We start from the raw sequence: 16705 nt of genomic DNA, 5'->3' as shown, positions 1-16705 counted from the left end.
AAAAGATGTTGGCCTAGAAGAAAAGTGTGCTCTACTGGAGGGTGTATTCAAGATTCCCCTATCATAGTAAATCCGGGAGTTCCAGTGCAAAAAGTGTGCTTTTCTAGAGGGTTTAGTCTAGTAAAGGAGGTACGGTGTAGTTGAAAGAGCTTTGGTGTAGCAGAAGGGTGTTTTTGTACTGGAGAACTTAGTTCTAAGCTAGCCCTATCAAGCTTAGTACCCACAAGGGAGTTGAGGTGGCATGCATGTGTGTAATCTTGTGAAGGAGTGTTCGCATCGAAGGTTATGTTCTAATGGTGGGTTTGGCTGGTGTGTATAAAAAAAAAACAATTTGTCAGTCGGTCTAGTCTAGCCTAACCTACTAAACTGAGGTGTGTTCTTATAGAACGTTGGTGTTTTTCTTAAGGGTGTATTCTGGCCATGGAAGTGATCTGGGCTCTAGATGGATGTTCTCTAATGGAAAGCTTAGGCTACGCTAACCTAGTCTGGCCTGGTTAATGAGGCTTTGCTAGTGAAGGATTGCTGGCGTTGTAGAAGGGTGTGTTCTACTCATGTGTTTAGTTGGTGCAAGTAATAAATGTTTTCATTCACTGCAGTCTAGCCTAACCTAGTAAATGTGGTGTGCGAGGGGAAAGACGTGTTCCGCTGGAGGGTTTACTCTAGGCCAAACAGTGTATTTTTAGTAGAGAAATTGTGCTCTGGAGAAAGGTTATTGAATAGAAGGATGCTTCCCCCTTGAAGGCTTAGTCTGGTCTACCACCCCAGGAAAGGAGGCGCTGTTTAATGAAAGAGTGCTGGCCTAGCACACTAGTGTGTTCAGCTGGAGGACCGTGTCCTGTCTAGCCTCGTGTGTGAGGCGTCCTCAGGTCAAAGGTGTGGTCCACTGGAAGGGGTGGCCTAGAGACGGTCAGTGAATGAGTGGCGGGTTGAATGTTGTTGCCTAGTGCAGTGCCTGGTGGCTCGAGAGACTAAATGCCTCATGGACAGTAATCTTGTTTGTTGGGCCTCCTGCTCATGGACTCCATTTCCAGCAGCTCTGCTGCCCAGGGTCCTTCCTGGGTCAATAAAGGGAGTTCTGGTGGGTCGAGGAACAATAACTATCTGTTGTTTTGCGCTGAATGCCCCCTAGGGTGAATGTGCACTTTTCAAGTGCTCGTGTTTTTAGTGCAAGAACGTGGTCTGGTAAGGACAGTGCCACCCAGTTGGAGTAGAGTATGCGTTGTCATTCATTTGAACGATGCAGTTTTCTAAAGGGTTGGTGGTTTAATTGCGGGTTTGGCAATAATAGGTTACAAGTGTGAGTTGCAGAGTCACTCTCTTATTGAGAAGGTGACCGAAAGTCCAAGTGGTTCTGCTTTTCCAGCATTCGCAGGGTTTGGTTTATACGCACAGGAGTTGTGCGTGCAATATCTGCACAGAAAGTAATGAACAAGAAGAATTATCTGCAAGCTTCAGAGCCGGCTAAACTAATGGTCTTCTCTTTATGAGACACCAGAAGCATGCATTAGTTCAACAAGATCACACTTCTTGTAACTAGCACATTAATAAGCACAGAACCGCCGTTAAAATGATAACTTTCGCAGTTTGAGCACGATGGGCATTAACATATATTGCAGGCTTCTGCCATCTAGTGGGGAAATTTAGAACAATTTTGAAAAACCGCGATGGTTCTGATCGACACAAAAACATAATAAATCACCTCTTGTGGGATTACTGCTACATTTAGAGTATAATTTTAATTTGGGAAGCTGGAACAACTGTAACTTTTCATTAGTGTTCCTGGCAAGAATAGCACATGTAAATGTATGTATTCACAAATACTAACAAAACTGCGGTCCCATTTTAAAACTCTTTTTGCCGAAGGAGACACCCCTGTGACCATAAACAGTCGGAATGCAGTAGGGGAAGAACCCCATTCTGACATGTGACAAATGACACTCTGGTATTTGAATGTGATATGCGTCACAGTGTGACACATATTTCGGGCATGTTGTTTCAAGTCTAAGAATGTCAACACATTCCCAGATAATGGTGATTTTCAGTTCGGTGTAATACATTTTTTTTACAACAAAATATATATTAAGGTGGGGCTTTAACTCCAGTCAAAGAATATATAAGTTTGTCCTCCACCATAAGATAAGGTATATTGTAGTACCTGCTTTAGCACATTTGTTTTGCATTAGTCTATTACTATGGTGAATTCCTTTTATGTGCCAGAAAATCACAACTATTTTAATTTCTTTAGAAACAGGTGGCCATTCCTCTCTTCGGGGCTGGCTTTAAGCATGGTGGTGCCAGAGGCGTGGTTTTTTTTTGTTCCCCCCCCCCGCCCCTCCCTTCCCCATCCCTCAATGACGAACGGCTTCTCCATCGATTCTCTCACTGCCACCCTACAACAGTAACCTTCATCTCTCCATTGCCTCTCTCTCACATACATTTTAATTGGTTTTATTTGCTTTACAGCGCTACTCGTGCAAGTGCAGAGTGGCAGAGCAGTTTACATCAAACACACATTATACAGAGTCAAGGAATCATAGGTGTGTAAATCAGCCTATAGGAATTCTTTCATAAAACAATGAAGATTACAAGTGTAGGAATGGCAAGTCATCTTTACTAGTAGGCAGTATATGTTAAGAGTGTTTGGTCTGAAGAAGAGCAAACTCAGGATTTAAAACATACCACAGTAGTTAGGGTTGGCTTTACTAATAATATGTATCTACCCAAATGAATCCTTTTAGTAACATTAGGATAATAAAAGACTGGGGGAAAAGTGTTACGTTCAAATCTAAACCATGCAGCTCTTTGATGGTAGTACATAGATCACTGCGGTACATTAGGACTATGAACTGCAAGTAACAAAAAGATCTCTATGACAAAAGAAGTAACCTACTGAGCAATCCACATAAAATTCAGTTCAGTGATCAGCATGGTGTACATTCTTCGCAACAGGTCTATTGATTCTCTGTGCTACATTTCGATGAGTCAACACTGCCACTAGACAAAATCCTGAACTCTCAACATCAGGAACATTAATCACCAGAGTTATATTATTGTTGCCAGAAAAACAACTAAGGAACTATTCAGGAGGTACTTTGAAACACCTAACTGTTTTTATAAACACAGCACTGCCCCCTATCCCTAACATACCATGTCGGTATGTCGGGACCCGACATACCGACACGGAATGGTAAGTCGTACTGCACCAGTGAGGAGGGCACTTTTCTCAGCCTCCGACCGAGCGGATGTCGAAGGAGCACTGTCACCATTAATAAGGGGTTGGGGATGAGTACCTAGAGTGTGGGTACCCATCAGCGCTAAGACGCTCTACACCTTGAGGATTAAGGTACCATAAGTTCATGGGCTCTAGGCCTGGCACCTGTTACTTTTCTATTTTGATTATCTTATTTACATTGATATTCACGTTTATTCTGGTCCTGACGAAGCGCCAACAGATCTGCTAGGAACCACTAGTGAGCGCAAAACATGTTGACCTAGTTCTACCACACTTTTTTTCACCAGAGCCCCCGTCCTGTGAGCAGCAGCTAGTTACACAACCCCCCCTTTTATTTGTTTTTATAGGGAAGCTCCAGGACCCCTTGAATAAATAGAGGTTCTGGGCACTGCCTGGCAGGGGCGGCTCTAGGTTCATGGTGGCTCTGGGCAGGGAGGATAGGTAGGGGGCCCCGGAAGAGGGGGGTCTGGGCGGGGCGGAGTGCGGAGGCCAGTGAAGAGAGGGTGTCAGGTTGTTTGGAAGTGGAATAGAGCCAGAGGCCACCGAATCCCTGCCAGGGGCCCCACACAAATATGTATCCATCCTCAGAGGATAAATATATTAAGGATATATATTGGCGTGGTGGCCCCTGGGGTTTGGTGGTCCTGTGCAGGTGCACAGCTTGCACATGCCTAAGGCCGGCCCTGTGCCTGGTCATTTTAACTCACTCAACTTCCTTAGGCCCACAGTCACAAGCAAAACTGTGGTATCTCCTTAAAAGATCTCCGCCAAAGAGCCCTCTTGTGAGGCCTGTGAGAGACTGCAGTGCCATCCACACGAGGAGCAACGCCCTATGATAATACATGACACTCGCAAGGGTGTCTGAGGGCACTATAGACAAAAGGAGGAATTCTCCCTCTACACTTCTTAACACCAACCAACCAAAAGCGTGACTAACAAGCATTCTCTCTTACTCTAGCACCTCTCTCCCTTACAAACCAAAATTTGGTTTACCCCTCTTTTGACTTAAGAGGAACTTTTACCACCTTAGTGTAGACACGTTTATGTATGGGAGCACTGGTACTGGACCTCGATTTCTAATTTTGCTCCCTGTCCCCCATCTTTTTTGTGTTAGAAATTATGAAGAGGCACCCTTAACATGCCTCTTCCTAATACCGAATCACAAACCTAATTTGCAATTCGGTAATAGGTTACCGAATCGCAAATCGGGCTTTGTACGTAATAAAAATGCTTTTTTGCAGAAACAAATGGTCTGAATCTGTGAATTAGGCCATTTACTACCTCCAAAAAGCTTCGTACATCTGGTCCTATATTATTAAAAGTAGGCATTTGTATGCAAAAACAGGTTTTTGAAAAAAACATTGATTCTGTTTGACGAATTTGAATTTGTAACCAAAAATGAAAAGTTAGGAGGAGGAGATACGCGAGCATCCGAGATAGCCGCGTGAGCACAGAGCTCCCGGGACCCTCGCCACTCTTCGCAACTTATCCTGACGAAATCCTGAATTTTCAGATGGGTTTTTGAAGAGGAACCTCGGCTGATCTCTTAGCTCTTTAAAAATGTTGATTTGGACTTTGGGAACCGAAGCTAAGTTGATTCGAACTTTCGAGGCCCACCCTGCGGTAAGCCAGGGACTAGGCAAATTGGCACGCCGGGATGAAGTTGAACAATAACGGCTGAGGGGGTCTTCCCCCACTAGCCCTACATCAACTTTCGGTTTCACTTTTGGGTCCTGGCATTGTCTGACCGCGGGACAGTTCCGTTCTGTCGGAGATCTGTCCAGTCTCTGTTTAGTCAGAGTGTGACTCTTCCCTCCACGCAGTTGGGTCGGACTGTGTCTTTGCCTCGGCCACACGAGCCTGCTTTTGTGGACTTTTGGTGACTTGCCCGCAGGCAGCCATTTTCACTAGGTCTCACGGGCACCTCCGGGGCGCATCTTCCAGTATGGCGGCCAAGGCCGAAGCAGAGAAACGGAAAACTAAGGCGCCCCTTTCGCGGGGGACTGGTCCAAACCAACATTATGATTCGGTATACTCAATCTAAAGGATCCCCTGGTGGCGCCAGCTGTACCCCGGAGGATGCCAAGGAAGATTCGACCGCGCCTACTGAGCCGTCTCTTCAGGACGTCATGAGTGCCATCACTAGCATGAAGGAGACCATTGGCCAACAGTATGAGGCTCTTGCTCACAAAATCGACACGGTTGCCATCAACGTCACCCTGATTAGAGCCGACCTGTCTAAAACCAACGAGAAGGTGAAATTGTTGGATTTGAAGACTTCTAGCCTCACGGCCGATGTGTCGGAACTTCAAATCTAACTTGGCAATCTTAAGTCAACTAATGATCTCATGGCTCATCGGCTGGAAGATTTCGAGAATAGGGAAGACGCAACAACATCCGCATCATAGGTGTCCCGGAAAACCCCGAGAATTATTCGATGGATCTCCTGGTGGAGGACCTTGTCCTGAACCACTTTGCCCCTTCTGGACTGAGCAAGTTCTTTGCAGAGGAGCGTGCCCATCGCGTCCCGGGTGGAAAGCCGAAACCTGGCGCCCCTCCGAGGCCTATCATCACCAAGCTCTTTCACTTCAGAGACCGTGATGCTATCCTGCAGGCTTCGAGGGTGAGCGGCCCGGTGAAATTCGAAAACTCCACAGTCAACTTTTACCCGGACTTCACTCAGCTCGTCCAGAGGCAAAGGATGGGTTTTCAGGGTGTGAAGCGACGTCTCCGTGACTTAGGCCTGAAATACGCCATGCTGTTCCCCACCAGGCTTCGTGTGGAGTACGAGGACCGGACATTTTTCTTTGACCGACCAGAGAATGTGAGTGACTGGCTGGATTCTCTGCCTGCCCGGAACGACCGAACTGAGCACCCTGGTGGTGCCGAGGGTGGTGAGCCTGAACAGAAGTGATGTCTCGGCCCCTGATATCCGAACACTTGACTTTGTACAGCTGGGTTCTATAATTTTCTTACGCTCGTATTTTACTGATTTTCGCCCGAGGGTGGCGGGTGGGATGGGCCTCTTTCCTCCTCCAGGGTCTTTTTGTAGATTGGGAAATGTTGGGGCGACAGGCACACTGGATGTTGGGGTGACTTTTTAGTCTACTGCAGGGGTGCAGGGAGGGGGGAGTTGTAAAGGGTGTTGGTTGGGGGGTGGGAAGGGGTATTTGTCTGTTACTTTTTCTTTCTCAAGGCGCCGTATTGTTTTTCTCCATGCTTCGAATGTTCTGCTCTTGTGGGGTGAATTCTGCTTCACTTGTTGGGATGGGGGTAGTGGGTTGAGGTTAATATCTTGGAATGTCAATGGATTGGGTGATCGAATAAAATGGGGAGTGGTACTGCAGTTCTTGCGTCGCCTGTCCCCCGATGTGGTTCTTTTGCAGGAGACGCATCGGGTGGGAAATATGTGCCAGGCCATGAATAGGTGGGGTTATCGCCTGGTTGCACACTCCGGGTTCACCACTGGTTCTAGGGGGGTGGGTATTCTTGTTCGGTCCTCTCTCCCCCTGGAGATTTACGATGTAATCCTCGACGATAGGGGGCGCTACGCCGCCCTCACTGGTAGGTGGGAGGGTAAGACTCTTTCTTTGCTCACTGTATATGTTCCCCCGGGTCTCCAGACCTCCACCTTTTTAGATATCGGACGTGTTATGCTGGAGCTCCCTGATGGTACTCTCCTTATGGGTGGGGATTTAAATTCTGTTGTTTCTGGTACCATAGATCGTCACCCCCCTAGGGATCTTTCTAAGTCCCAGTCATGGCTTGGCGGGTTTTTGGACACTTTTGGTTTGGTAGACTGCTGGAGGTTGATGCATCCGACGCAGAGTCAGTACACCTTTCACTCTGGGGCCCATGGAAGCCTCTCCAGACTCGATTACATTCTCATGCCCGCTGCCCAGTCCCCTTATGTTAGAGAGATCAGACACCTGGCCCGGGGCATCTCGGATCATTCCCCATTGTGGCTTTGTATGGATACTTGGACGAATGGTGCGGGCGGGTCGCCCCCATTAACCTCTGGTATCTGCGTAATCCCAAGACCCGTAACAGTTTGATAAAGTCCCTAGACCACTACTTCCTTGAAAACGAGGGGTCTGTTTCCTCTTCTGTGTCCCTGTGGGGAGCTTTCAAGACTGTTATTCGTGGACAGGCCTTATACCTAATTTCTGAAGCCAAGAAAACTAAGAATCAAGAGGTTGTGCGTCTTGAGGCTGAAATAGCTGAACTGGAAAATGACCTAGAATCAGGCGTCACCCAGGATGGACTCCACGCCCTTGGTTTGAAGCAGCTGGACTATAAGTCCCTTGTCACGGATGCTGCCAAAACAATGTACAGGGAGCAGCAGGGCAGATTGTTTGATGTCGGGGACAAATTGATTGCGTGGCTTGATAAGAAAGAAAGGGCGAATCGTGTGGTCCCCGTGATTCAGACTTTGAATGAAGAGTGTGTGACTGACCCAAGTGAGATTGTGGAGTGTTTTGCGGATTATTTTCGTACTGTGTATTCCCCGGTGTCTGAAAGAGATGAGGAAGACTCCCATTTGTTGCTGCGCGATATTGCGCTGCCCTGCCTCTCCGAGGAAGACCGAGAGTTAATGGATGCTCCATTGTCTGCGGATGAGATTGCGAACGCTATTCGTTCTGTCCGTTCGGGCAAGGCTATGGGCCCGAACGGTTTGCCCATCGAACTGTACAAACTGCGACCCGATAAGGTAGCACCATATCTCCGCGATATGTTCTAGGAGACCTTGGCGCCCTCCCTTGTGATCAGCGTTTAGCAACAATTGTGGTAATTCTTAAGAAGGGCAAGCCTCTTGATCGCTGCTCCTCGTACAGGCCCATCTCCTTGTTGAAAGCCGAACCTAAAGTCCTGGCCAAAGTTCTCGTCAATCGTCTGATTACAGTGATTTTTGACCTGATCCATCCGGATCAATCTGGTTTTATCCCACATCGGAACACAGCACTCAACTTGCAGCGCTTGCATGGTGTTCTCGCGAGGGCGGGGTCTCTTCAAGAGCCGGCCATCTTGGCTTCTTTGCACGCCACGATGGCCTTTGATACGATAGTGGCCTTATCTCTGGGCCGCCCTCGCGAAATTTGGCTTTGGTTCGGAGTTTATAGGGTGGGTGCAGCTTCTTTACAGGGAACCGCTGGCTCAGGTGGTTGTTAACGGCCGAGTATCCAATTCCTTCACTCTTGGGAGGGGTAGGAGACAGGGGTGCCCCCTGTCCCCCCTACTCTTTGCGCTTGCCTTAGAGATCCTTGCAGCCTGGCTTCGGTGGGAGCCGTTGATCGGATTTCGCTGTATGCCGACGATATTCTCTTATACCTTACCTCCCCCCGTAAATCGCTCAATGTCTTGTTTGACGTTCTCACCTCGTTCGGCAAGAATTCGGGTTTGGTCATAAATTGGAATAAATCTTGTATGTATATAATTTCGGGTGGCCTCCCTCCCTTGCCATGTAGATTTCCTATTCAGGTTTCCCAGACGGGTTTCAAATATTTGGGGATCTTCGTATCGCTTGACCCTGTTGCTCGTTACGAGCGCAATCTTCTCCCCCCTCTCCAGAGGTTGAAGCTTGACGTGGTTCGTTGGCGTAGATTGCCGCTGTCACCGCTCGGTCGTGCCGCGCTTTTTAAAATGATGTCCCTGCCACAGTTTTTATACGCACTCCAGAATTCATTTGACATCATCCCGGCAAGTTACTTTCGGGAGGTGGAAAGCCTACAGAGGCAGCTCATCTGGGATGGCCGTGCAAGAATTGCTCTTGCTAAGCTAACTCTCCCAAATCCGGCATTTGAGATGGACAAGCATCAATTACCGGGGGGGGGAATTACAACAGGGCGCTCTACTCTAGGGCAGCAGGGAGAAATTTAGCAGGGACCACTATGATTGCTGTGCGCGTCTGGAGTGATGCAAATGCTGCCCTAGGCTGGAAGGATCGGTTGACACGTGCGCCCCCTTGTATGCGTCGGAGAGATTGGGATGCCTCTGGACAACGAAAGGTTTTGAGAAATGGGATATAATTGGTATAAGCAGAGTGGGTGACCTTTGGGTGAAGGGTGCGGTTAAGACTTTTGAGACACTACAGAATGAGTATGAGCTGAGTGAAAGAGAGCTTTTTAGGTATGCACAGGTCCGCCATGCCTTGGCATCGGTCTTCGCTGCCGATGCCAATGTTCCTGAGTCCTCCCCACTGGAAGACTGAGTACTCGATGGTCATCTGCCTGATAGTACGATTTCACTAATATATAAGAAGTTAATCAACAATCGGGCAGATCTTCTTGTGCGTCTCAGGGAGGCCTGGATTGGGGACGGATTGGAACTGGATGATGAAGACTGGCAGTCTGCACTGTCTTCCCCGAAGGAGGTAGCCATTCCCGCCCGTCTCCGTCTCGTCCAACTCAAAATTCTTCATCGCGTGTATGTTACCGGTCCTCGCTTGGTCTCCATGGGTTTCTCTGCAGATGGGTTATGTAAGTGTGGATGTGGTTTGAGTGCTACTCTCCTCCATATCATCTGGGAATGCCGGGAGGTGGCTGCGTATTGGACTCGGGTGCATGCTGTAATGGAGTGTGTCACCGGAGTTACTCTGCTGCCTGAGGCCCGGAGATGTCTGTTGAATGTGTGGGAGCCGAATGATTACAACGTCGCCCAGGCCCGGTGGGCGGCCCTTGGGAACATGATCGCAAAGAGAGACATTGCACAGTTGTGGGGTTCCCAACGGCCCCCCAGCGTGTCAGTATGGAAGGAGAATATGGACTGGTGTATGTTTAGAGAGAAGACTGTGTATTTGGCTAGGGGCAAACCTGGAGCGTGGCCTCGAATCTGGGGCCAATGGAACGCCTATCGAGGAAACATATGTACACCTCCGTTTGAAGATAATCCAGATATCTCTCTATCTCCCTGATCCGACATTCCTTGTGTAGTCTATTTTCCTTCCTGATTTTTGACTTCCCCACTGACTCCCCCCCTGACCATCTCTACCGCTTGCTTGTTCGTTCATCTTGTATTTGAGGGTCCCCCCGTATGAGCACAACTTCGTATATAATGTTTTATGCCTTGAGATTTGTTTGTTTCTTTTCTTTGTTCTTTTTATAAAAAACAAAATCCTATTATATCCTGCTTTTATCCTGTGTTGCTGCGAATCGTATCCTGTATTATTGCCAGACCTCTAGGAGATCGGCCACAGTTTTGTGCTAAACAATGGTCGCTTTTACGTGTTCTAGCGGCCGGCCCCTGTGGTTGTAGGCCCATGGTTGTAATCTTAACTAATTGCACAATAAAGTTAAAAAAAAAAAATGAAAAGTTAGGACTCGATTCACAAACTGCATTTTGTGGAGTTTTTAGTAGTGCTTAAAAACTATAACATGCAATTCACAAGCAGAGACTTCTGCAAACCGTAACTCCTATCTTTTCTGTGAAGAGATCTTCGCACATGTATGAATATGTTTTTGTAGCAAATGTAGGCAGGACCAGGAAGAGTGGCGGTAAAATGGGGAATACTCTCAAACACCTACCCACAAAAGAGAAAGCACATTGCTGTTCACAAATTACACTTGTAAAGTTCCTGCTGCCAAAATGATGCCAAAATGGTAGTAAATCTCCTCCAGCCCAGCCTGGGAGTAAATCAAGCACAGCACATTCCCTCTCCTAAGTACTCCACCACACTCCAATTGAAAAGAATGGAGGCAGCAACTTAATATAACAACCCATAATATATAATGTAAAATGCATTTTGTTTCAAATTTGAAATAAAATGTAGTCAAAATTGTTTAGTGTTAAAAAGTTAGATGAAATAAAAAATGTAATATTTGATCATTTAAAAAAATGTGTCACTTATAAAAAAAACCTTTAAGCTTTACAAGAATTACATTTTTTTTAAATGAATGACACGATGACTTACTTTTAATACATATTAAGTATTAAAATGCTAGAGATGTGAGTTTTTAAACTGCGATTAAAATTGTGTACTAATGAAATTAAATGTTTTAAGAATTCTTTTACACAGAATATAATTTGTGTGTTTTGTACAGGCTGCATGTGATGTATTCTGCGTGGGCGATGACGTGAACATAGAGAAGGCAAACAACTCCCTCACCAGTAACGACCGGAGTTGGACAAGAAGCAAATACAGGCTCACCTTTGTGGCTGAGGCCCCAGAACTCACCCAAGGTAAAATGTGCGAGATAGAACAGAGTCTCTGATCAGCATGCAACTTGGAGTCTGGACACTAGGCACTGCCCTGTGTTATTGTGGGTCACGACTGGTAATACATAACTAAGGACAGGCATCTATCTACATTGTTGATCATTTTCTGTCTTCCCTTTAACTAAAGACTTGGTCCAGCCTTAATCATGTGCAAGGAGCATAAGGCCATCCAATGAGCATGTTTGTCTTAACCAAACCAGACAACATTTTGTCTATAGCTGACGACATGTTCCCAAGTGCTTGAAATCGTAACCCCTAATTTACAACTCAGATTGAGGTTTCTCGTAGCCAAAGTACATAGTTACAAGAAGGGTGCCTCTTTTGCAGCAAACAGGGGATGATTCCACGCTTTTGGGACCTCTATCCTGTAGGGCTTTGGAAGACCACTCTGCTGTCCATGACATGTGAATGCCACACCTGTGTTCAATGCGTGCACACAAACCTCAGGTCTCTGTGTGTTTCTTGAATTCCAACAGTAAAAGACTACTTCCAGAATAAATCCAAAGTTGACATTAACTGCTCATTGACTTCTTTTTGGGGTCTGTTTAGTGACTGGGACAGTGCAAAGACACTTTAAGTGATCTTCAAGCTGCACTCAATGCTTGAATTAATCTCAGTCACTGGTAATTATTTGCGGGTGCGTTTTAGTCCTTCAATCAGGTCATACTTGTATAGCACAGCTTATCACCCAAGAGGGTATCCAGGCGCTGTGCTGCAGGTATCAGTGAAGAGCCAGGTCTTGTGTCCCTTCCTGAAGTGGGACAGCGAGGGTGAGGTGCGGAGGTGGAGGGGTAGAGTGTTCCAGGATTTGGCAGCGAGGTGGGAGAAGGCGCATCCTCCGGAGCGGCAGAGGTGTGGTATCTGTGCAAGGGCGAGGTTTGCGGAGTGGAGGTTTCTGGGAGGTCGGTGGAAATGTAGGCAGTGGTTCATGTAGGTGGGCTCTTGGTCATGGAGGGCTTTGTAGGCATGGCTCAGAAGCTTGAATTGGCATCTCTTCTGAACAGGGAGCCAGTGGATATCCTTCAGGTGCCGGATGATGTGGGTCCTCTTGAGCAGATTGAGGATCAGTCTGGCCCCTGCATTTGGGATTGGTTGGAGTTTTTTCATGAGTTTGGTGGTGGTGTCTGCATTGAGTGCCTTGCCGTAGTCCAGTTGACTGGTGATGAGGGTCTGCATCACTGTTTTCCTGGTGCTGATGGGGAGCCACTTGAAGACATTTGGAAGCAGGCTGAGGAGATGGCGTTGACCTGATGTTTCATGGAGAGTTCGCTGTCCAGGATGATGCCAAGGTTGCAGGCATGGTCTTTCAGGGTGGGGGGGTGGATCAGAGTTCTGATGGCCACCAGGAGTCATCCCAGAGGGTGGTGTGTCTCCCAAAGATCAGAAATTTGGTTTTGTCCATGTTGAGCTTCAGGCATTTGCCCTTCATCCAGGCTGAGACTTTCTTCCTACAAATGTGGAAGTTGGCCTTCGTCCAGGTGGAGTCCGCTGAGAGCAAAGAGGATGAGCTGGGTATTGTCAGTGTAGGAGATGATGTTGATGTTGTGCGGTCTGACGATATCTGCTTGTTGTGTCATGTAAATGTTGGAGAGGGTTGGACTGAGGGATGAGCCTTGGAGGATGCTGCAGATGGTGTGCTTGGGTTGTGAGGTGAAGGGAGGGATGCAGACTCTCTGGATGAGCCCCGTGAAAAAGGATGCCATCCATCTGAGCACATCATCTGTGATTCCAATCTAGCGTAGTCGACCGATGGCTGTGTGGTGGGAGGTGACGGTGACGGAGGCTGCAGAGTGGACAAGCAGGATCAGGGCAGCTGATTTTCCTCTGTCGAGTAGGGTGCAGATGTTGTCTTTTGTGGTGATCGGGCAGCCTCGGTGCTGTGGCTGGCTCTGAAATGTGATTGGTAAGGGTCCTGTAGGTTGTTTCTCTCCAGGTGTTCGGTGAGTTGGAGGTTGATGGCCTTCTCCAGGACTTTGGCAGGGAGCAATGAGATGGTACTGTAGCTCTGGAGCTTGCTGAGGTCGACAGAGGGTTCCTTGAGATGGGATCTCACCTCTGCGTGCTTGCAGGCATTGGGAAAGATGGATGTGGTTATAAAATCAGTGCGAATGGCACTACGAGTTGCGGCAGAGGGCACTGCTGCTTTCTGCCGGTCAAGTAGACATTAGCGGCAGCTTTCTTAATGCGAGCAACATATTTTTCAAAGTGAGTGGTCGCGCCATGCCGCGACCGCCCATGTTAGGAAATCTCGCTAGGAGGAGGTCTAGCGTGCAATTTTTTCTCACGAGCGCTCGCCAACTTAATGTTAGCGAACCACTTGAGAAAAATAAAATCTGTTCTGGATCACTTTGCTGAGTTTTTTGGAACTCTGCACTCTGCGGGGAGTGGGCAAAACTCCACGAACTCCGCCGGAGGAGTGGAATTCTTTGCCCACCCCTAAAGAAAAGGCAGTGGGTCAGATAACGTTTGAACACTCTGACTACCACACATTATTGTTAATGGATGAATGGGGAAAGAAATCTGCCCCACTGAACAGAACACCACCAAAGTAAATTACAGAGCCATCCTTCCACAAAAGACATGATCCTGACCAGCAGTGTAGGCAGGGTATCCAACTCCAGAAGGGAATCCGGCCTTGTGATTACAATACATGTACGTGGAGTTCTTGTCTTCATGTGAATGATCAAGGCAAGTACCAGCATGCTTCCGCTTGTTAAAAGGAAGGTCATTATAGGACTTCTGAGTACCACTAAGTCCAAACAATCAGACGTTCATTGAGATAGCACTAGTATAATCTGAAAGAGTTGGGTTTCCAACTCGTCACTTAAGACAGAACTCCTCAGCTCTTCGAAATCACTCACCACCCAATAGCTCCTATGGTGACGCTAACTTCCTGTACTTGGCGAAGGACTGGTTATTATGCAGTGATTCAGGTTACATTACCATATATCCCAAATCATAGATACCCTGCACGCCCAACTCAAAACAAAGTGTTACCCTCCTAAGTTACAAATTGAAGTGCATCTCACCCGAGTGGGTTTGGTGATTATTTCCTTCAATGCATGTTGCACTTTTTAATTGACTACTCATGATCACTTCATGCAGGTGAGACTGAATTGGTGGTTTGTCTCAATGAGCTTGATATCGTGCAGGTGATGGCTGGAATTGTTGCATGCCTGAAGATGTTCTTTTTCTTTTAAAGTGGAGGTTCTGCAGGTTGCTAATGGATGTGATTGGTGAAGGCGTGGCTAGTTTGCCTCATGGATATGGTTTCCTTCTGCACACAAGAGAGTAATAGTGGTAGCCTGCCTTAGTGATGGCGAGTTATGGTACGTGTGTGAACTTGAGTGCTTGTCTGCCTCATGAGATGCGATGCCCTACAAGTGAAAGACTGTTTCCTGTCTTAATTAATTTCCTGTCCAACATTTGAGGGCTGACATGATTGTTGCATGTGTTCTACGTGATTCTGCAAATGATAAGCATTGTTTCTACGTAAATGGATGTGATGTATTTATGCAGGTTAGAACTAGAATGCTTTTGGACTCCAGAAATGTAATGTATTTCTGTCAGTGGTCCACCTTGGGACAGCATATAGTGAAATTCACCTTCGACCGGCTAGTAGCAGAGCCCGCATGGGTCAGTAGGTAGTAGAATAGGTAGCAGAACCCACCACGTGCCAACATGTAGCAAAGGCCATCTAGACTTAGCAGATACCAGAGCTCACCTTGGGTTGGTAGGTAGCAAAGCCCCCCATGGGCCAGTAGGCATTAGGGCAGAAATTGGGTCAATACGGATCAGAAGTCATCTTGGGTCATTAGGGAGAAGAACCCACTGAGAGCCAGTAGGTAACAGAACACACCTTGTGCCACTAGGTCGCAGTACTAACCTAGTCTTAGTTCTAAAGGAGCCCGACATGGACCAGTAGGTACTAGTGAGTATACCTTGGGTTAGTAGGTACTTGTTCCAACATTGGGTCAGTAGGTAGCGGAGCCCATCTTAAACCAAGGCTTAGCAGACCCAAACTCAGTCACCAGTTAGAACACGCCCACCTTCGATCAGTGGATAGCAGAGCTCACCTTGGATTAGCAGGAAGCAGAATCCATCATGGACGAGTGGGGTTCTGTATTTTGTGGTCTGCTGTTAATGTTCTCTTTTTATTTGTCAGCACTCTACAGTATCCACAAGAAGAAGGTTTATGGTGCCAAACTCCTCAGCTGTCAGAACCTACAGAGTACAAAGTCCAGGTAGGTGGCCAGCTGTGCCTACTGAGGGGGAATATTCAGGGGGTGCATTAGGGCAAAGAATGTTGGCGCATGTGTTACTTTATGAACATGGCAAGGTAGATCTTGCAGTGTGCGCCAGCAGCTATAGTGATTTTTGTATTACCAAGTACCTCAGCCATTCGTTATGGTGTAACGTCTTGTGGGTCACAAAGGTTGTCCTTAAGATGGTGCATGCAGCAATGGAAAACCAGTGCATGGAAACGAGGTGTTGTTCGGTGGCTGAATCAGTCAGTTTGTGTTATATGCTGTGGTAATGCACAATGTATGGTTATGAGAGGCAAATGTGTTCTTAGTGATATACATTGTTATACTTCATTCAAAACTAGTGTCACACTTACTATGCATAGACCGTATGTAGGATTGTATGTTTTATATTCCTCGAGAGCTATAGATAGAATTTTTCTCTTTTTCTAGTGTTCTCTTTATTGAAGCCAAGGTGTATTTTGGAATGAAGCAAGGAACCAAAGGATTAGTCATTTTAGACTAGAGTGGGTATGGACTCCTGATTTGTGACAGTGGTTAGTCAGATTTTTCTTAGGACTTGAGAAAAAACAGTATAGTGGTTTAAACTTTTTTTGAGGGGTTGGTTTCAGGCCCTGTTGTTGTGCTCTTCAGTTCTCGATTATTGGCAGGCATTTAGTAATGCAATGATGTCGGATTGCAATTACAGTAACAACACATCACAGCATAGATGACGTGCCCAATTACCACTAGATTTTTGCTGGTGGTATTTCAGCGCAATTAAATTTGGGAAAATGTTTGAAAATTGTATTTCCACATTTAGTCCGCATTTATGCGCGCAAAAATAAAAATGAAAAGCAATATCAAAAATTTGAAGTAAAGGCACGTAATTACTGTGTTTTTGTGAATGCCATGATTTTAGGTGGCCCATGTAAGCGAGGTCTTATGAATAGGGCGTCTTGTCATTCACATTTGTGGACACTTCTTAAGATCGCAAAAGTACCTTCCCAAATGAACG

The 16705-nt window shown here is 46.7% G+C and overlaps 1 protein-coding gene across 1 annotated transcript in view; it reads left to right on the top strand.

Moving 5' to 3' along the window:
* The window catches only part of NOS1 (nitric oxide synthase 1), a 534740-nt gene that overhangs the window by 445620 nt on the left and 72415 nt on the right, over positions 1-16705 (top strand). The window contains exons 18-19 of the mRNA XM_086943269.1: positions 11269-11407; positions 15609-15687. Of these exons, the coding sequence (XP_086799395.1) occupies positions 11269-11407; positions 15609-15687 (218 nt within the window). The remainder of the gene's footprint in view (positions 1-11268; positions 11408-15608; positions 15688-16705) is intronic.

Source organism: Lissotriton vulgaris, chromosome 11, assembly GCF_964263255.1.
Source record: "Lissotriton vulgaris chromosome 11, aLisVul1.2, whole genome shotgun sequence".
Taxonomy (NCBI): domain Eukaryota; kingdom Metazoa; phylum Chordata; class Amphibia; order Caudata; family Salamandridae; genus Lissotriton; species Lissotriton vulgaris.
Note: the sequence above shows the minus strand (reverse complement) of the source record. Positions and strands in the feature narration are given on the sequence as shown.